The following is a 21328-nucleotide window of genomic DNA, read 5'->3' on the forward strand; positions in this document are numbered from 1 at the left end:
CAGAGGTCACGCTTCCGCCGGAACTCAACTTACATATGGCTATTGCTGGATGCCAGTTATTGTAGTTTATAAAGTTTTAAATATGGATATTTTTCTTACGAAAACCCATGGCTTCGCTTCAGAAGGTCTTTATTAACCCCCTGGAGACGTGTGGATTACTTCTATGATGGATGGATGCGCTTTTTTGGGCTTCAAAACATCAGTTACTCATATACACCTTAACCCTAACCCATTTTTGTACTATCCCTTTAAGGACCATGGTATTGCATTTTAGTACAATTGATTTTTTCCCCCCTCAAATGTATTTATTCCATATGAAACAGTAGGAGCTAAAGGTGCCTTTGATTTTATTTTCCTCTAAACCACTAGATGGCACAAAAACTTTCCAAAACATCCGCTTTTCAAGATGCACAAGGAAATTTGTCTGGTCCTTGACGAGATCGCAAACAGCAGCGCAAAAATTCTGACTTAAAAAGTCATAATGACAAAGATTAAATTATTGACAAGAAATCAAAATTGACAAGTCAAAAAAAAAAAAACAACAATTAAAAATTAACAAGTCATAATTACAACAAAAAGTTTTTGATTTAAAAAGTTGAAATTAATGACAAAAAGTAAAAAAAAATTGACAAGTCAATTGTGACAAGTCTAAACTGACTCGTCAACGACAAAATGCCTAAATTATGACAAAAGTTGAAATTTTATAAAAGTTTTTTTTCATAAGATTTACAACTATGTGACTTTTTCAGTGCAAAGTTGATTATGTGCTAATTTGATAAAATATTTTGTTTTTTAAAATGTTGTAGATTTAAGTAGTAAATAAGAATTGCTATAATTATTGAATATATTTCGAGACAAAGGTCTTCTTAATGATTTTCAGTTTTATTCAAGGTAATTAAAGCAACAGTTTTTCAATAACTGAAGAATATATAAAAATATGGTATTTAGGGTAAAGCGCGCCGCTGCTTTTTAATTAATGATAATAAACAATTGTCTGATTTGGTTAGATTAAGATGGTAAAATATCATATATTAGTTTGGGTGTCCATCTTAGAGATAATCACCATATTCATAACGAAACCATCATATAATAAAATAAAATTTATTATAAGCATTGACCTTCTTCAATGCTTTCATTTACTTTTTAAAATATTTTCTCTTTTTAAATATATTTTTATATTAACATGTTTTAATGATAGTATATTTATTGACCAAAAATGTTTATTTATAAAAAATAAACCGAAATTAGTACAAACTTTGCTAAAGTGACTGTTTTGAACATGTAGCCTATTAACTTAGACATTATACAAAACATATATGAGCTAAAGTGTTTGTTTTAATACTGTGTCTTTAGTAAACACAACAGCACTAAATAAAATTAAAATCAGTTAGTCAATCAATCACAGTTTGTTCACTAATGAGACCGAGTCAGTGTTTCTCAGGACAATCAACAGTAAAGGCCTTCATTCATTAATTAGTGACCTCTTCATTAGTGTTCGCGGTGTTTTGTTGGGAGTCTGACAGAACATTCCACAGCGCGAGGAAGCCGCGGGAAAATCAGCCAGCCACCCGACGCGTGACTCATCAGAACGTGACGTCACGGAGCCGTGAGTAATGCGAGGGAAAGAGCGGGAAAGTTTGAGTTTCTGTGGAACCCGTTCATTCACTGAGATTCATTGGTTTTAAATGAACGTTTCGTGACTATAAAAGATATTATTAATATAATATGAGCCTTATGAGCTCATATTAATTGAAATATACATGGAAGAAATTAATTTATTAAACCAAAAGAAGACTGAGTGAACTGCTAAAAGCGAAAAGTGATTTAAAATGGTGGAAAACGTAAACGTCTTCTGGTCTGTAAACTAGCGAATGATCCATCATTACTCACTCATAATAGAAAGATTTAACCAACCACACCTCTGGCAGCAGTTACATAACATTTGTTCTCAAAGTGGAGGGGTTTTCAAGGACTATGACAAGCACCACCCCTGAAGTCGAGCTTAAGTAAGAGGTTATCTTGTGATCCGTGGCCTTATGAAACCACGTGACTGTAGGGTTAGAATGAATGACTGCTGGTATTCAGTAGTAGCTGGTTTAGTCGGAATTATTACATCATTTAGTTGTCAAGAAAAAAGTCCTGAATGAATGGAGGATTTGAACTCACCTTTAAACCTCACCAAACCAGAACCCATTTGAGTTATGTATTTTAATGCATAAAGATGCAGTTAATACTATATAAAAAAAGTAATATTATAAATGTGTGAAATGTTTTATTACATTACACCACTGCGTTTTTTCTACTCAATGTAGTACTGTCCTGTATGCAAGTTTCATTTATATACTTAATTTATAAACAAAACCAGAGCCAGTCAATGTAGGGTTAAAGTTCGCCCTCTGCTGGTACTACAACATACTGCACATACACTGATACAGGTCATCTTACCTCTCGCACACCATCTGTATATACTTCAGTTATATAGTAGTCAACATTACAAGTGGATCAAAAAAAATTGATCAAATTTGTCCTAAGAACTAAGTTGTCCTTAGAAGGTGGTTTTAGGACAACTTTGATGAAAAGTTGAGATCCACTTCAAATGTTGACTACTGTATTTAAGAATGTTTTTACCTTATTGTTGGCCGTCCAAATTCCTCATGAGCGATTTAACCTAAACAGGAATCCAAGTTAGATCCAAAATGAAACTTACAGCAAAACCTCAAACAAGGTACAGATATCATTATAGTTTAATATTTAACCAGGATTTTCAGCTAGTCAGTCATCATTACTGTACACAAGCATATATCTTTGAATGGAGACTTTAACATTTGCAGGGATAATAAATGCTGTAAATTAAAGCTAATGCATTAATGTCTTAACCCTGTGTGTTTTGCAATTCAATGTCAATGAAAGATGCACAAACATTACAAACAAAATATCTTGATTTAAATTCAGACAACCCTATAAAATGGACAAGAATTGTAAAAATTCAGAAAGAGACAAGGATATTTTGTAATGAGTTTTAATTCAGATCAACATTATAAACAGTACAAACACTACAAGGAAAAAAACAAACACGAGAATGAAAGCTGTTCTTCATTCCACCCCCTGCTGGCGACACAGTGCCGTTACACCTTCCCCCTCTGATGCACACAAACAAAGCAAAACGCTTGCGGTCGAGCTCAGGCGACAGGAAATGAGCTCAGCGCAGCAGGACCAATCACATTCACCGACAAAAACAAAACAAAAAAAGTCTTAAAAGAAGTGTGAGATGGAATGCTGTCGCATTAAAACCGCAGCTACAGAAGGAAAGAGAACCGCTAAAATAATGTTCATAAAAAAAAAAAACAAAATAAATGGGGGACTCGGAGCAATAAAGTCTTTTCAACGTTTTTGATCGACGTTTTCCCGTCACAACGTTTTTCTCAGAGTTGTGGTTCATTTCCGGTCATTAGATCTGGAACGACTGTAAACGAAAAAAAAATTCGAGATGTGAGCTCTGTGTCGGACGTCGTTTCTGGCCGGACGATATAAAGGAGCGAAACACTTACCTCCTCGATCGGGAGAAAGATCGCGAAGGCTTGTGGTTCCTGTCGCGGGACAGCGATCTCTCCCTCCTGCGTTCTCTGGAAAGAGATCTAGACGGAGTCCAGAACCAGGGTTATTATAGTTAACTACAACTGTAAAAGTGTTTGTTACTTGAAGAAAATAAACTTGCTCGTTTTCCAGCAACATCTCATTTTAATTTAGTTCAACTTGATATAAAACAACTAAAATTAAAAACTATAGACATGTTTACGGAAGAGGATTAGGGCCAAGCAATAATAAAAAAATAAAACCATCGAGATTAAAGTTGTTAAATTTCGAGAAAAAAAGTCGCGATAAAAATGTTTAGAATAAAGTCATTAAATTATAAGAAAAAAAAAGGCGTTAAATTGCGAGAACAAATTCGTTAAATTACGAATTTGTTCATTAAATTACGAGAAAAAAGTCGTTAAATTGCGAGAAATTCGTTAAATTCCAAATTTGTTCTCATAATTTAATGACTTTTTTCTTGTAATTTAATGAGTTTCTCAATTTTATTTTGACTTCATTCTCGAAATTTAACGAGTTTCTCGAAATTTAACAACTTTAATCTCGAGATTTTTTTTTTTTTATTATTGCTTGGCCCTAATCCTCTTCCGTACACATTTAAAAATGACAAAACGGAAAATACATTCTCGAAATATTACTAAAAAAAATATACGATACTAAAACAACACAATGATAAAGTGCTCGCACAATAACGCAGCCTTGTTGCGCGTAAAGTTGCGCTAACTCTTACCTGCTACGACTGCGACTGAAGCTCCTCCTCCTGGGAGATCTGAAGAAGAGAAGAGAAGAAGAGCGAGTGAGCGCGGCGATCGACACGGGAACGCACCTCAAAAGCCCTGAAACTCCAGCCTGCTAACAGTCAAACACTCGTCACCGCCCTGATACAGGGGTGGAGTGGAGATCTCGCCACATGAGGGTTCGCTAAGAGCGTTACGCTCGTGTACAGAGAGCTACACAGTAGTGCACTAGGAGAAACTCAACAGAAACGCACTGCAAACAATCCCACAGAATGAAGACACTGAAAGAAAGCAAGAGCAGCTCTCAAAGCCCACGCTTCTTATGTAACCTGAACCTCCGTTTGGGCTCCCCATCAGTCTGCTTTGCCTAACCTTAACGGAGTCTGCACATCTCAGATCTCATACCAACCCTGTGTTTCTCAACTCAACAGGAGATTTCTCCTCATCTTATATCTGTATTCAGCATTAAACTGTATGAAGCAGGAAAAACTTACTAGTCTTTCGGTTTTCAACAAGCTAGAAAAGGCGAAGGGGAGGCGGCTGGCGGCCGGGGAGCAGAATTGGCGGGAAAGTGCAGGCCAGATGCTGCGAGCTGATTAGCTGGCTTGCGGATGGGGGCTGGATGTAGTGGATTTTTCCTGCTTTTATTGGTTAGCCGAAGGCTGTTGCTGGTGGTTGGTAGTGTAGACATTGGGGAACGTAAAACGCTGATTGGTCAGGAATGTGAAGTGGGCCGCTGCCGATTGGGTGTTAAGGTTGGAGGAAGAGGAGCTGACAACGGCATGCTCAGGAACCAATGGGCTGGTGCGACCTGATGACTGGCCACGCCTGGGTCATGTGACACCAACCCAGCCAGCTGATTGGGGCACGCTGGTCACATGATGCTGAAAGAGGACTAGTAGACTGACTCAGAGGGTGGTGAGGAGAGGCATGGTGGTGACTCTGCAACGGGGTTCATTTTTATTAATATAGATGATAAGATAAGAAAATAAAAACAACCTTCATGTAAAGTTAAGTCAACAAAAGATTGCATTCCAACCATTACTAGAGCCGAGCAGATTACTGAACACAAGCGACTGGGCTTTGACGACCAATTCGCAAAGTTTGCACAATTAACATTAACAAGAATCATCTCTCACAATGCGTGCGAAATCGCATCCGGGTCAAATCTCAATCCGAAATCAAAAGCGCATTTTAAGGACAATTAAGCACATCCAATCGCGCCAAAATTCTCATTAGAAGTGTAAAAAACATCAATCTTTACATTTTGAATACGTTGAATTACCACAATCACAGTAATGAGAAGTTGGTGGAAGAAAAAAAGGTGCTGAATTGTCATCAAATCAAAGATGCAACAAAAGCAGCAACGCTTCACAATAAGGTCCCATTAGTTAAAATCAGGTAATGCAGTACATCTGTTAGACTATTAATGTTGGTTAATCGTGTACAACTGTTCATTGTTAGTTCATGTTAATTTCAACATCAAGATTAGAAGTCATTTTCATCGTTAGTTCAATATGAACAAACGGAACCTTATCGTGAAGCGATACCCAACACGCGATCAAAAGGCTCGTTTTTCTTGTTCCTACTTTTAATTTCGGCGTGAAACGCGACCCGGGTGTCGAGATTAGCCCAAATCACTTGCTGATCTGCATTTAAACAAATCTATCAGAATTTGAAAAGCCCAGTCAGATCATTGTTTAATGGTTATCAATGACAATGAAGATGGAGGAGCTAAAGATCTCCGGCAGACACCCATCAGAACCGGGTCACGTGGCACCGGCGGAGCAGGGGCCTCCAGGACTGGCGGAGGGGGGCAGAATCGCATTAGTTTCCTCTGAAACACAATCTACAGAGAGACAGGTGAGAGGGAAAACAGGTTTACCTGCGCCTGGGAGGCGGGCTTCGCCTGCGGTAGTCGTCGCGCGGACGTCGGCTCCAGGAAGGAGGCGGACCCCGGTTACGAGTTCGCTTCTCGCCATTGGACAGCTCCACCCTCACTCGGCAACCGCAGAGAGTCCTGCGTGACCCGTCGGTTAGATCGAAGCCGTTGGGTAATTTGCTGATAACATCTAGATTTTTAATCCACACTCACCGTCCGTCCAGCTCTCTGACGGCGTCTGTGGCGTCACGAGGGTCCTCAAACTCAACGAACGCAAACCCAGGAGGGTTCCTGGCCACCCACACGCTCCTCAGGGGTCCGTAATAACCGAACGCCCTCTCCAGTTCGGACTTATTCCCATTGTTCCCCAGATTCCCAACGTACACCTTGCAGTCCAGAGGGCAGTCGCGATGCATGGCTCAATCTGCACAATATAAGTTACTGTTACATAAGCGTAATGAGATGAGTTTGTTATTTTGTGTATGAAACAGTCCCAACTTTGAAATTCTGTTGATTTTATCATGAAACTCAAACAATAAATGTGATAAATATATGCACTCTAGATTACATTTTAACTTACACGGTTAGTTCACCCAAAAATTAAAATATGGAGGATATTTTTGGTGCGCCAAAAATAACAAAATAAAGACTTAAATAGTGATGGCCGATTTCAAAACACTGCTTCAGGAAGCTTCGGAGCGTTATGAATCTTTTGTGTCGAATCATGATTCGGATCGCATGTCAAACAGCCAAACTGCTGAAATCACGTGACTTTGGCGCTCCGAACCGCTGATTCATAACGCTCCGAAGCTTCCTGAAGCAGTGTTTTGAAATCGGCCATCACTAAATAAGTCGTTATTTTGTTTTTTTGGTGCACCAAAAATATTCTCGTGGCTTTATAATATTAATATTGAACCACTGTACTCACATGAACCGATTTAAATATGTTTTTAGTACATTAAATGGATCTTGATAGAGGAAATGTCATTGCTGGCTATGCAGGCCTCACTGAGCCATCGGATTTCATCAAAAATATCTTAATTTGAGTTTTGAAGATGAACGAAGGTCTTACGGGTGTGGAACGACATGAGGATGAGTAATTAATGACATTATTTTTGGGTAAACTAACCCTTTAACCTGTTCTTCAATATGTTATTTCATTGAAAAAATACATAATGAAAACAAGTTTATGATTCATTAAAAGTTACTTTAACGTTAATATGAAATCTGCCTTGTTTGCAAAATTGTTAATTTAGCCTTATATATTAATGTACCAACTGCCTCCCCCTATAGTTTACAGCATTATCCCAGAGATTTGACATGTAAAAAAAAAAAAACATAAAAAAAAAAAAATGTAAATCCGATAGAAACGTGAATTGTGTGTCAATAGTTACCGTGCCATTTATACACTAATTTAAATAACAAACCCGAGAATCTCTAGAGAGATGATAATGGAGGTGTGGCTGATTTCGGTCTCCATCCCCCTCAATACCAGTCTCTCTCTTCTATTCTCTTGCTCTTTATGTTGAATGTTGTCTTGACATAATAAAAGATAAATAATTGGTTTTGTCCTAGAGCCCTTAGAGTCAAACACCGTTGATTTGTGTTGTTTTTTAGTTCCTAATAGGCAAAATTGTTTAATTTCACCTACTACAAAACTGGTATGTTACACATTTAAAGCAGAACAAAATAAATGAATCTAGAAATAAAGATTAGCGCCTGAAAATAAAGTAAATTAGGCTACGAAAATAACAGTAATGAAAAAAAAATGCGTCTTTTGCTTTTGTTCGCTGCTCAAAATGGCGCATGGCGTTCACACGCGACTACACACAAAACACAAAACACTGCGAAACACAATCTCTCTCTTTAACGCGCGATAGGTGCTGTAAATATAATTAAGATCATTGTTAATTTAAGACGCGCGATAAAAGACTCAAAGTAAGCTGCTAACAGCTAATCTGGGTCAATAGTAAAATGGCGCCTGAAAGACCCAAAATTAAGCAAAAACGCACAACTGTCTGCTAACGCTGGTCACTAAAAACCACAAACGACAGAATCAAAAGCATTACAACAGAATGAAAGCGAATAAAAGTAAATTTACCGTCAGTATCGCGTGTTTCTGACCGTGTGTATTTGATTCCTGGATCAGATCCGCTCTGAAATGGCGCAGCGCGGAAATACGGAGGCGCTCACGTAATGAACGTCCAGACGCACGCGGCGGGGCGGGGCTTCAGAGAGGAAAAGAGGATATAAAATGAGTGTGGCTCCTGTTTAAATGCACAATTTAGCCACAGTTTTGTTTTGGCACAATGTTGAGCAAACACAAATTATAATCTTCCTCAGAAATGATGCCTTAATGGAGATTTTGCTGTAGCAACTCTCATTTCTGTTTTTGTGTATTGAAGCACACAAAAACCAACAGGGTTATTCATGTCAAATCCAGCACAGTGCATCTTGAGATGCTAAATCTGTTGAGAAAGAGAATAAAATAGAATATTTTGGAATAGAGAGCTAAGGTTGGTACTTTTTAAAGAGACTCAACAGAGAAGTGAAAACATCAAAAAAATGTAAATACACAAAAGGTTATAGAAGTTTAAAAGATTTCAAAGGTAACACAACTTCAAAATGGTTTTCACAAGATGAATTTTGACACTTAATTTATGAATTTTGAGTGCTTAAGCTTTCGAATGACACCTAATTTATAATAATTTACTGTAAATCAAATGTACTGAACTAAACATGTATTTTATACTATATATATATTTGAATATCACAAAAATTGAACCACTAAAAGGTTTTAAAGTACCGTTTCAAAAGTAACGCAACTTCAAAACGATTTTTCACAGGATGATTTTTGAGCGTTTAAAGGGTTAGTTCACCCAAAAATGAAAATAATGTAATTTATTATTAACAACTCATGTCGTTCCACACCCGTAAGACCTTCGTTCATCTTCAGAAAACAAATTAAGATATTTTTGATGAGATCCGATGGCTCAGTGAGGCCTGCATAGCCAGCAATGACATTTCCTCTCTCAAGATCCATTAATGTACTAAAAACATATTTAAATCAGTTCATGTGAGTACAGTGGTTCAATATTAATATTATAAAGCCACGAGAATATTTTTGGTGCGCCAAAAAAACAAAATAACGACTTATTTAGTGATGGCTGATTTCAAAACACTGCTTCAGGAAGCTTTGGAGCGTTATGAATCTTTTGTGTCGAATCAGCGGTTCAGAGTGCCAAAGTCACGTGATTTCAGCAGTTTGGCGGTTTGACACACGATCCGAATCATGATTCGACACAAAAGATTCATAACGCTCCAAAGCTTCCTGAAGTTGAACTAACCCACTAACCCTTAAAGCTTTGAATGACACCTAATTTATAATCATTTACTGTAAAGCAAATGTACTGAACTAATGTTGTATTTAAATAAAAAAATATGTTCTACATAATCATTTGGACTAGAAAATCAAAGTTGTATTGTGTTCCAAATTTGAAGTTGACATCACAAAAATTGAGCTACTAAAAGGTTTTAATACTGTTTCAAAGGTAACGCAATGTCCAATTTTTTCACAGGATAAATTTAGAGTGTTTAAAGGGATACAGTAGTTCACCCAAAAATGAAAATTATTCCATGATATACTCACCCTCAAGCCTTCCTAGGTTTATATGACTCCAGGGGCTTAATAAAGGCCTTTTGTAGCGAATTCGTACGTTTTTGTAAAAAAAATATCCACATTTAAAACTTAATAAATTAAAATAAGGAGCTTCCGGCGCAACAGCCATACGTATTCGACGTACGTCCAAAAAGTGTTAACTTCCGCGATGTAGTACACAATGACATGACGTTCTACGAGTAAACCTTGGACGACTATATTTTTAAATATATCTCTGATTGTGTTCGTATGAAAGAAGATAGTCATATACACCTATAGGATGGCGTGAGGGTGAGTAAAGCTTGAGATCATTTTTATTTTTGGGTGAACTATCCCTTTAAGCTTACAAATGATACCTAATTTAAGATAATTACTCAAATATATGATCTCTCTCTTTCTCTCTAACTATCTATCTATTGATCCATCTATCTAGCTCAACATGTTTATTGTATGTTTTATGGCCACTGTAGGCTAATATTCTTCTTGTTTTCTACAGAAGAAAGAAAGCCATAGAGGTTTGGAGTGACATGAGGGCGAATAAATGATGACAAAATTGTCATTTTTGGCTGAACTATCCCTTTCAAGTAGTTTTGTAGGTTTGAGGGCATCTGGCGGCTGCTAATCAGAGATGTCAGACTTTGCAGCAATCCCCATCATCAAACGCTCGCTGCATTTCTCAGCTGTAGAAACCACATCCAAGACGGGTTGCCATGGTGTAAGTCTCTTTAGCGATGCTCTGCTGACGTGGAAACACGCCGACGGCATTGCTTAGTTTTGAAGTTCTAACGAAAAGGCATTTTAACTAGAAAGCTTGTTATGGACACCAGTAGCTTTATTGTTTAGACTTTTCCTTTCAGCGTCAGTTTTTAACTCTCAAACTAAGACTTTTCTCCTGTTTTCAGCTGATTCACATCTCACAGCCTTTCTCAGCAGTTTCACAACCCACAAAAAAGGCACCAAAATTCAATCCCAGGTGCCTTTGAGCTCAACCTGTGAATTAATCAGTAGTTTGATGCATCCATTATAAATGACTTGATTGAAGCAACTAAAGCATAATTGCATGATAATTGGGGCTTGAGGAGGAGGAGGAGAAGCTCTTCAGACCGTTTCCTCTGAAGTCTGACTGTGTGAGGTCACTTCCTGTGTTGGGGATGCCAGCGGTCTATATAAACCCTGAGAACTGACCGTCTGTCAGTCAAGCATCTGCAGACAGCAGGAGAACAGACGGCCGCCTCACTGTCCAAGAGAGAGACGATGTGAGTACTACTGACCTCCGGAGAAGTTAACGCTCAAGTTAGTAGCTTCATTAACTGAGTCATGTGTTTGTAAAGTTCATGTTTTTGCTCTTCAGCTCAAGGAGTTTATGAGTTTGCAGATGATGTTGAAGACGCAAAGATCTCAGCAGCGCGTCGCTTTCATGATACTGATGGTGGTTGCAGCCGTACAGTGTCAGGAGAATGAGAGGTATGTCTATCTATCTATCTATCTATCTATCTAAGTTCAAAAATATGACCAGAGGTAAAAAATAAATAATAGTGGACCCAACACTGAGCCCTGTGGAACACCGAGATTAACTGAGACCGAGCATTCTTAAAGGATTAGTTCACTTAAAATAAAATTTTCCTGATAATTTACTTTCCTCCATGTCATCCAAGATGTTCATGTCTTTCTTTCTTCAGTCGAAAAGAAATGAAGGTTTTTGATGAAAACATTCCAGGATTATTCTCCTTATAGTGAACTTCAATGGACTCCAGATGGTTGAAGATCAAAATTACAGTTTCAGTGCAGCTTCAAAGAGCTTTAAACGATACCAGACGAGGAATAAGAGTCTTATCTAGAGAAACAATCACTCATTTTCTAAAAAAATACAAGTGTATATGCTTTATCAACACTAAATATCACATTGAACGTGCTTCCGCTTTCCGTATTCTTCAAAACGCTTACGCTGTATGTCCTACGCCTTCCCTGTTCAACTTACAGAACGAACGGAGAACCAGTTTCGTTTTTTTTCCGTAAGTAGAATAGGGAAGGTGTAGGACATACAGCGTAAGCGTTTTGAAGAATACGGAAAGCGGAAGCACTTACAAGGTGATCATTTGTTTATATGAAGCATACACATTTACATTTTTTTCGAAAATGAGCGATGGTTACTCTTTTTCCTCGTCTAGTATTGTTTAAAGCACTTTGAAGCTGCACTGAAACTGTAATTTTGACCTTCAACCATCTGGAGTCCATTGAAGTCCACTATAAGGAGAAAAATCCTGGAATGTTTTCATCAAAAACCTTCATTTCTTTTTGACTGAAGAAAGAAAGACATGAACATCTTGAATGACATGGGGGTGAGTAAATTATCAGGAAATTTTCATTCAGAAGTGAACTAATCCTTTAATCTATCTATCTATCTATCTATCTATCTATCTATCTATCTATCTATCTATCTATCTATCTATCAAGAGTTGTTCTGAGATGAATTGTCCTCTCTGCAGCAGACGGGCGGTCACAGAGCATCAGTTGATGCATGATCGCGGTCGCTCCATTCAGAGTCTGAAGAGACTGATCTGGCTGTCCAGTGCGATCGAGGGGCTTCACACCGCACAGACCCGCACACTGACCACCGACGAGCCGGACAGCAGGTGGCGCTTTCGCGGTCCTCAGCCCGGTAGAGACAGCAGCAGCCACAAGAGGGCGCTAGAGACGCTGTTGAGCGACATGTACAGACCTCACCTCACTTCTGGACTGGACGGAGAGAAATAGCGCCATACGAGCACCATTCTGATTCCCCGGGAAAACTAACCAATGACAGTCCGACCACGTCTATAATGAGACTGACTGGCGAAACGCTGATGAACAAAACTAGATTGCTGCCTTTATAATCAACAAAATTGGATAGTTATTGATTAGAATGTAAGCGATCTAGTTTTGGCGCGTTTCTCCCTCTGCGCAGACGCAGAGCGGCTCATCCGTGATCTTCACCTGTATAAATCTGTCATGTATTCAAGAAATATAGAATCAGTTTAGAATATTTCTTTGAAATACACCACGTGCAATCGCATTACCATGGTCTTCACTAATCACCTACACGTCCAAAAATATATGTATAAAAAATATCACGCTGTTTTTGTTTTGTAAGTGTTGATTTATTTATGAGCAGAGGATGTGTTGGATGGGTTTCAAATCATTCTTGATATATATGGATGGCTATAAACAGATCGTATTTTTGATTTATTATGTATGTGTGTGATTAAAGATGCTTTTAAGTAAACTGTTGTTCATTTCAGAACTCAATTCGGTTAAATATGGTGTAATGAATGTTTGTGTGTTTGTAATACACAAAATGAAGCACGACACCAAAACAATGCATTTTTATTCGTTTTTCTAACAATAGTGAAGGTCGTTTCCATTTAGTAGCCTATATTTATTGCTTGCACAACTATGTCATATAGGCCTACAGCTGCAAATCTAATTTGAGTTTAGTTTGCAAAGTATTAATACAAAACATTATGAATTTCACAGTGCCCAGTATGAATTTGTGCATGAATATAAAATGATGAAGTAAAATTGAAGTTCCACCCAGCTAACAGGCAACGTTATCTCAAAGTTATGAACAAACGTTTTATTTCTGACACGTTTTAGTTGGATGTTTGTCTTTTTTAAACGTTCAGAGAACATCGAAAAGTAACGTCCCCATAATGTTTGAAGAATGATAAATGGAATGTTTCCTTAACGTTCGCGTAACCAAGAAACAATAACTAAAAACTGGATGTTTTGAACGTTCAGAGAACATTCAGAAATAACGTTTTCATAACTTAATGGAAACGCTGGCAAAAAGTATTTTTGTTAACTGGGTCAGAATATAAAACAGTATGAAATATGAAATGCTTCACATCAAAGAAAAGTAAGCAGATGAACAAAACGCAGTGATTCATTCAAACTTGAAACGAATTATTAAAAAGTATAAATCCTCTCGCTGCAGAAAACATAAAAGTACTAAAGTAATCCATCAGTTTTACAGGATTCTCGGATTTCAAACCCTCACGGTAGAAATCACAAGTAACTAAACGTCTCTTGATGCAGAAAGTGAAAGGTTTGGGTTTCTCTCTCATGCACACAAACACTCTCTCTTCACTTTTGTACAAGTGTACGTCCACTATCATTTCATTACCCTGCAAAAGATAAAAACAATGGCTTTAATTGACAAAATGAGAGTTTGAATAGTCTAAAATATCTCAAACGTCACCTAGAACATCTTGACCTAGAAGCTAAAGTGAGACCTGAATCATCAGATGATCCCTGCGATATATGAGACACACTTGAGATAGACAGACCAAATGAAGGACTACACTTACTATTTCAGCCATTTCTATATTTTGCAGAAATAGTAGTATAGCGTGCTGTTCGGAAAGGGTTAGTTCACCCAAATATGAAAATAATTTAATTAATTACTCTCCCTCATGTTGTTCCACACCCGTAAGACCTTCGTTCATCTTCAGAACACAAATTAAGATATTTTTGATGAAATCCGATGGCTCAGTGAGGCCTGAGCAATGACATTTCCTCTCTCAAGATCCATTAATGTACTAAAAACATATTTAAATCAGTTCATGTGAGTACAGTGGTTCAATATTAATATTATAAAGCCACGAGAATATTTTTAGTGCGCCAAAAAAACAAAATAACGACTTATATAGTGATGGCCGATTTCAAAACACTGCTTCAGGAAGCTTCGGAGCGTTATGAATCAGTGTGTCGAATCAGCTGTTCGGAGCGAATCATGATTCAACACACTGATTCATAACGCTCATACATTACATTAATGGATCTTGAGAGAGGAAATGTCATTGCTGGCTACGCAGGCCTCATTGAGCCATCGGATTTCATCAAAAATATCTTAATCTGTGTTCTGAAGATTAACGAAGGTCTTACGGGAGTGGAACGACATGAGGGTGAGTAATAAATTATATTATTATAATTTTTGGGTGAACTAACCCTTGAACATTGCTAATCTCAAAATGGTGCTCCCTCACAAAACAAGGCTTTCCCAGAATTCATTGCAGCTATCTTTAATCCAAGATGGCGGACGGAGTCAAGTGAGTATATTTGTAGTCATTACTGTTTTTTTTATAAATTTTATTTTAAATTTATTTTATATCAAGTAACAAAAATGTTTTTATGGTTTTGTCGTAGGCTAATGATCTTCTCTTACATCACTGCAGGATGTCGGCCAGTTTATCTTGATAGTACTCGTAGTTCTCCTGGCAGTCCTCCCACGGCGTGAACTGCTCCTCGTCGTTCTCTACGAACGTGTCCCAGGTGTAGGTGAAATCCAGCGGCTTCATCATGCGCAGTTTGCAGCCAGCAGCCGCCAGCGCCTTTAGCCCCGCCTGAATCTCAGGCTCCTCCCACTCGAAGAGTCGCGCGGAGAAGATCGCCAGACGGACGCTTTTCCTGGACTTCAGGACCTCCGCCAACTTTCCGGCGCAGACGGCACATGGGCTGGACGACATGTACCATGTGATGGTGTATTTGCAGGCGGGGTCATAGTTGGGCAGGACCTGCTGGAAGAACGCCTCCTCGGCGTGGCCGCCCGCGTGCTCGTCTTCGATGTAGCCCCGGAGGAGGCCGTCCGAGCCCTGGTCCACCAGATAACACAAGAAGGTTTTATTCCGGCCGGACGAGTACTCGACATTCTTAAACTGGAACTTGAAGAAAAATGGGTCCATGCGATCCCTGTGGACATAAAAGGGGGTGAATTCAAGATCTGCACAGCGCCCTCTACTGGAACCTCTTCACATTACAAGGTATTTAGCTCAGATTAGTCACATGATACTTTTAGCTGCTCAAAGTTTGGAACACAACTTGGTTAGACATGTGACTTTAGTTTTCTATCAATTTTAGAGTCCAGATTATTTTGTAAAATATATATTTTGTGTAAAATAAAACGTTTAGCTTGCTTTACAGTAAGCTTAATCTTCTGTAACTGTTTTACACTTTAATTTTTTTGATGTGTTTTCACTTCACTGCAATAATCTCCTGAGTGTCTCTTTAAAAAGAACCAAACTTAGGTCTGTATTCCAAAGCATTCATGAATTGCAAACATTTAAGTTCATGCTATGCTCCAAAAGGAGGGTGATTATTTACAGTTAACAGGTTAAATGTGCATAAAAGTATCTCGGCTGTATTATTACCCAGCATTCCAGATTCTGCAGCCTCCGAGGGGGTTTCTGTGGTCGTTTATAACAGCTCCTTCACAGGCTGACAGATGGAAGGGTTGTCAGGGTTATAAATACCCTCAGCGGGGGCAGAACTTTATTCTTGGAGTCTGACCCATATACAGAACCGTTTGTGGTGAGACGGTTTGGAAGTATTGTGTGTGTTTGCTGCCAGATGAACCTGTTTCATCTGTAATGAGCACCTGCTATTAGATGATCCATAACAATTCACAGCTTTAATGTGTCGACAGAATCAAACTCATCAAACTCGCTTGGATTCTTAATCGCCAGTCGGAAATGCAAAATACCCAAAACTCAAAGATGTTTAACCCTTTAGAAATGCAGCAAACATCTCAACGATGTCTCAACCTGTGCTCTAGGTAATAATCAGAAATATGAAATGATAATTTCTCATCAGATGATCTGAGCTGCTCCACGTTCATTTTGCAGCTCTAGACTCGACGACTGCTGACTCATTTGGGTCTGTTTTTATTTCTCCTTGGGAATTTTAGTAGAAACATCTGAGAGGACGTTGATACCTACATGAGATTCAATTGAGAACTTGTTGGAGACTAATAAAGTTCTTGTTATTTCAGGTTCTTCAGATTTGTGTTTTGGTTTCTAGAGTCTTCAAAGCACCAGGTGGATGTTCTAACGTTATTTTTAAGAGCGTGTTCTTTAGACGACACACTGCAGACAGCGAGACACATCACCGCCTGTCACGACTGACCTTGGTGGGGGTTGGGTTGAATCTATCTGCTCTACACAAGCTTTTGACCTGAATGTTCATGCAATTCCCTACAGAAACACAATTCTTAAAAACAAAGGTTCTTCATTGGCATCAGTGGCTCCATGCAGAACCTTCAACATCCCTGGAAACTTTCCATTCCACAGTAGGTTCTTTATAGCAGAGATTCTTCAGATTATTCTTAAAAATAAAGCTTGTTTATTGGCATTAATGGTTCCATGAAGGACCTTTAACATGAAACCTTTTCACTGCACAAAAGATTCTGTCTTCTGGAGAAATGTACTCTCTTAAAATAAAGCAGTAATTCCATAGAAGAACGATTTTTGATTCCTTTCTTAAAAGAACCATTTTTTTCTTTGTGTGAAGAACCTTTGATGTTAAAGGTTCTTCATGGAACCATCAATGCCAATCAAGAAAAAAGTCTTCTGAAGTCACAATGCTTTGTCTGAGGAACCGACCCTTAATTATTCATTTATTAATTTATTCTTGTCATCTGTTGTCATTCGTGTTTGTGTAGATTGGCATACTCCGCTAGAAGATGCCACTGATCCCAAGCACCATTGGTTATCACATATCATGTGACCGATTGTGATTCAGCAAGTTTGTGAGCAAAAGTATGACTGGATCTGTTCCTCACACACAACTGTCATATGGCTTAAGAAGAGTTGAAATATAGCGCACAAGTAACATTGACTACTTTTACGAAACTTTTAAGGTTCCAGTAGGGTGTTTTTGATGACATAGAAGCACCATTTTGGTGTTTAGTGAACAGTTCTTCATTTTTTTAAAGTGTGAAGAACATTTTAATAATCTGAAGAACTTAAAGAACCATAAGGGGTTCCATGGATGTTCTTCATGGAACCATTGATGCTAATAAAGAACTTTTATTTTAATTAAGTGTACGTTTATGATGTTTTCTGTCTTTTTTTGAGCTCGAGAGCAGAAACAACATCTCCTGTTGTGTTCCACAGAAGAAAGAAGGTAGTACAGGTATGGACTGTAAATGAAGGTTCAGTTCTAGCTCCTCGTCTAATGTTCTGTCGTGTCTCTCTGTGTTTTCAGACTCACCCTGTGATGATCTCAAACGGCGGCAGCTCCATTGGCTCAGGTTTATCTCCGTTCGCTGCGGCTCCATTCTCTGCACCGGTGACGGCGGCAGCAGCCTCTCCGTTCTCCACGGGCGCGTTCTTCCCATTTACCTCAGGTTTCTCTCCTTCTTTCGGAGGTTTATCCTCTTTCTTTGCCTCATTTTCTGCTTTCTCTTTCCTCCTGACGGTCAGGCGAGAGCCGCTGCTGCTCTTTCTGTCAGCCATCTCTGAAACTAAACACACACACACACACCTCAGTATTTATAACAGCACTTGAGTGTGTGTGTGTGTGTGTGCAGCTGTTGGTCTGTTCTATTAAAAGACCTCCTGGCCATAGAGATGATAGATAAACGAAATCTTACACAGGATACATCGTCAAAAGTTGGGCACTTCTTTCTCAGATATCAAAATTATTTTTGTTGTTGTAGCACATAGTGAAGTAAAACATCATGACGTGGGTTTATTAATGCTCCAATATAGACAAAGAAGAAGCTCAAATATAAAAAAAAACAAGTTCTAAGAACTTTTGCTAACATTCCCATTCAGTTATTTCGGAATCTTCTCTGAACGTTCAGAACCTCATTGTTTTTCTTGGTTATGTGAACGTTAAGGGAACATTCCATTGTATCATTCTTCAGACATTATTGGAACGTTACTTTTGGATGTTCTCAGAACAAGTAGTGACATTTAAAAAATGTTAAACATTTGAGGTAAAATCGTTCCATGAACAATGTATAAATATTTGTTTTTGTGCTAAGAACATTATTAACGACCAGATAACTTTTAAACAAACATTCTATTTCTTATATATATATATATACACTGCGTTCCAAATTATTATGCAATTGACATATCAGTAAGATTTCAGTACAATAAACATTCAGATTTTAGTTTTTCTAAGAAAATGTTTGTTTGTTTATTTATCCATGTCTTTTTAGATAACTGGTATCAATCTCAGACAAAATAATTTGCCAGGTCTATGGAAACCCTACTTAGAGGTTGTTCCACATTATTAAGCAAGTCACAGTTCTCATGCAATATGGAGAGGAAGAAAGATCTTTCTGAAGATGAAAAGCATGAAATGGTGCAATGTTGTGCAAAAGGCATGAAAACAACTAATATTGTGTGAAACTGAATGGAGATTATCAAATTATCATAAGATTTGTGAGTGATTTAGAGCACAGCAGAACTCGGTCAGATAAAGGCTTTTTAATGAAAGGTCCTATCAAAAAAATTAGTTGTATTAAAAGGGCAGCTATAAAAAAGCCAGTGTTGAGCAGCAAACAGGTATTTGAAGCTGCTGGTGTCTCTGGAGTCTCAAGAAGCTCTCCATCAGGCTGGCAGTTGTGCGTAAAGATGCATTTCAGCCACTCCAAACCAAACATCACAAAGAGAAACACTTACAGTGGGTGTAGAAATACATTTTCAAACAGTTTTATTGCTGTGGTGTTTTTTGCAGCATGGGATAGTGCATAGTGCATTGTACAAATAGTGCATTGTACTATGCACTATCCTCCTTTTTATACCATAGCTGAAAATGAATTATTATGAACTCCACATATCTTGCAAAAGTCATTTTAATACCCTCCATCTCACTTCCCAGTATTCCAGCCCAAATCATCACCCACCAGCTCCTTGCTGACGTCGCAGTCTTGTTGGAACGTGGAGCCATTCACCAACCATCCAGAAATCCATCCATTTAGACCATCCATTGCAGTACTGCATTTAAAAATTAGTCTTCATGTATTTCTAAACCCATGGTAAATGTTTCTCTGTGTGAGGTTTGGTTTGGAGTGGCTGAAATGCATCTTTACGCACAACTGCCAGCCTGCATGGAGAGCTTCTGGAGACTCCAGAGACACCAGCAGCTTCAAATACCTGTTTGCTGCTCAACACTGGCTTTTTTTATAGCTGTTTCCATAGATCTGGCAAATTATTTTGTCTGAGATTGATACCAGTTACCTAAAAAGACATGGATAAATAAACGAACAAACATTTTCTTAGAAAAACTAAAATCTGAATGTTTATTGTACAGAAATCTTACTGATTTGTCTCTTGCATAATAATTTGGAACGCAGTGTATATATATACAGTGGTGTGAAAAAGTGCTTGCCCCCTTCCTGATTTTTTATTTTTTTGCATGTTTGTCACACTTTATTGTTTCAGATCATCAAACAAATTTAAATATGAATCAAAGATAACACAAGTAAACACAACATGCAGTTTTTAAATGAAGGTTTTTATTATGAAGGGAAAACAAAATCCAAACCCAGCAACAACTGCAATCAAGCGTTTGCGATAACTGGCAATGAGTCCGTTACAGCACTGTGGAGGAATTTTGGCTCACTCATCTTTGCAGAATTGTTGTAATTCAGCCACATTGGAGGGTTTTCGAGCATGAACCGCCTTTTTAAGGTCATGCCACAGCATCTCAATAGGATTGAGGTCAGGACGTTGACTAGGCCACTCCAAAGTCTTCATTTTGTTTTTCTTCAGCCATTCAGAGGTGGACTTGCTGGTGTGTTTTGGATCATTGTCCTGCTGCAGAACCCAAGTTCGCTTCAGCTTGAGGTCACGAACAGATGGCCGGACATTGTCCTTTTTTTTGGTAGACAGCAGAATTCATGGTTCCATTTATCACAGCAAGTCTTCCAGGTCCTGAAGCAGCAAAACAGCCCCAGACCATCACACTACCACCACCATATTTTATGGTTGGTATGATGTTCTTTTTCTGAAATGCTGTGTTACTTTTACGCCAGACGTAATGGGACACACACCTTCCAAAAAGTTCAACTTTTGTCTCGTCAGTCCACAGAGTATTTTCCCAAAAGTCTTGGGGATCATCAAGATGTTTTCTGGGAAAACTGAGACGAGCCTTTATGTTCTTTTTGCTCAGCAGCAGTTTTCGTCTTGGAACTCTGCCATGCAGGCCATTTTTGCCCCGTCTCTTTCTTATTGTTGGAGTCATGAACATTGAGCTTAACTGAGGCAAGTGAGGCCTGCAGTTCTTTGCATGTTGTTGTGGGGTCTTTTGTGACCTCTTGGATGAGTCGTCGCTGTGCTCTTGGGGTAATTTTGGTTTCATTTGTGGATAATGGCTCTCACTGTGGTTCGCTGGAGTCCCAAAGCTTTAGAAATGGCTCTATAACCTTTTCCAGATTGATAGATCTCAATTACTTTCTTTCTCATTTGTTCCTGAATTTCTTTGGATCTCAACATGATGTGTAGCTTTTGAGGGTGTGGATAGAGAAACCGAACTCAGGTGTGATAAACCACAGTTAAGTTATGTTTTAACAGGGCCATGTGGGTTTGGATTTTGTTTTCCCTTCATAATAAAAACCTTCATTTAAAAACTGCATGTTGTGTTTACTTGTGTTATCTTCTTCATATTTACATTTGTTTGATGATCTGAAAC

At 38.4% G+C, this 21328-nt stretch overlaps 3 protein-coding genes across 6 annotated transcripts; 1 reads left to right on the forward strand and 2 right to left on the reverse strand.

Annotated features, from left to right (window-relative positions):
- Window positions 1-3003: 3003 nt before the first annotated feature.
- Window positions 3004-8465, reverse strand: srsf3b (serine and arginine rich splicing factor 3b). 2 transcript variants are annotated; one of them, XM_048181902.1, is made up of 6 exons: window positions 8312-8465; window positions 6424-6634; window positions 6214-6348; window positions 4322-4360; window positions 3549-3635; window positions 3004-3463 (listed from the first exon to the last, which is right to left on the reverse strand). In XM_048181902.1, the coding sequence occupies exons 2-6, from the start codon at window positions 6624-6626 to the stop codon at window positions 3436-3438; spliced, it is 492 nt and encodes a 163-aa protein (XP_048037859.1). In that variant the 5' UTR covers window positions 6627-6634; window positions 8312-8465; the 3' UTR covers window positions 3004-3435. The 2 variants fall into 2 exon arrangements, with proteins under 2 accessions (XP_048037859.1, XP_048037860.1); XM_048181903.1 differs by lacking the exon at window positions 8312-8465 and adding an exon at window positions 7638-8237.
- A 985-nt stretch (window positions 8466-9450) lies between these two features.
- Window positions 9451-13130, forward strand: pth4 (parathyroid hormone 4). 3 transcript variants are annotated; one of them, XM_048181906.1, is made up of 4 exons: window positions 9452-10583; window positions 10771-11124; window positions 11220-11332; window positions 12355-13130. In XM_048181906.1, exons 3-4 carry the CDS (start codon window positions 11232-11234, stop codon window positions 12620-12622), a joined length of 369 nt encoding a protein of 122 aa, XP_048037863.1. In that variant the 5' UTR covers window positions 9452-10583; window positions 10771-11124; window positions 11220-11231; the 3' UTR covers window positions 12623-13130. The 3 variants fall into 3 exon arrangements, with proteins under 3 accessions (XP_048037864.1, XP_048037863.1, XP_048037862.1); XM_048181907.1 differs by having other exon boundaries at window positions 9451-11124; window positions 11200-11332; XM_048181905.1 differs by having other exon boundaries at window positions 9452-11124.
- Window positions 13131-13215: 85 nt separating this feature from the next.
- apobec2a (apolipoprotein B mRNA editing enzyme, catalytic polypeptide-like 2a) lies at window positions 13216-18157 on the reverse strand. The gene is made up of 3 exons (XM_048181904.1): window positions 17894-18157; window positions 15072-15595; window positions 13216-14031 (listed from the first exon to the last, which is right to left on the reverse strand). The coding sequence occupies exons 1-2, from the start codon at window positions 18136-18138 to the stop codon at window positions 15073-15075; spliced, it is 768 nt and encodes a 255-aa protein (XP_048037861.1). The 5' UTR covers window positions 18139-18157; the 3' UTR covers window positions 13216-14031; window position 15072.
- Between the last annotated feature and the right edge of the window lie 3171 nt (window positions 18158-21328).

This window comes from Megalobrama amblycephala, linkage group LG2, assembly GCF_018812025.1.
Source record: "Megalobrama amblycephala isolate DHTTF-2021 linkage group LG2, ASM1881202v1, whole genome shotgun sequence".
Classification (NCBI taxonomy): Eukaryota; Metazoa; Chordata; class Actinopteri; order Cypriniformes; family Xenocyprididae; genus Megalobrama; species Megalobrama amblycephala.

Bases quoted from the DNA above. Each gene is read 5' to 3' on its own strand.
- pth4 (XM_048181907.1), top strand. From the start codon at position 11,232: ATGAGTTTGCAGATGATGTTGAAGACGCAAAGATCTCAGCAGCGCGTC. The intron at 11,333-12,354 runs GTATGTCTATCT...TCCTCTCTGCAG, and splicing joins CAGTGTCAGGAGAATGAGAG to CAGACGGGCGGTCACAGAGC.
- srsf3b (XM_048181902.1), bottom strand. From the start codon at position 6,626: ATGCATCGCGACTGCCCTCTGGACTGCAAGGTGTACGTTGGGAATCTG. The intron at 3,636-4,321 runs GTAAGAGTTAGC...GACTCCGTCTAG, and splicing joins TTCAGTCGCAGTCGTAGCAG to ATCTCTTTCCAGAGAACGCA. The intron at 3,464-3,548 runs GTAAGTGTTTCG...TTTCGTTTACAG, and splicing joins TCTTTCTCCCGATCGAGGAG to TCGTTCCAGATCTAATGACC.
- apobec2a (XM_048181904.1), bottom strand. From the start codon at position 18,138: ATGGCTGACAGAAAGAGCAGCAGCGGCTCTCGCCTGACCGTCAGGAGG. The intron at 15,596-17,893 runs GTGAGTCTGAAA...TTATGTCCACAG, and splicing joins CCGTTTGAGATCATCACAGG to GGATCGCATGGACCCATTTT.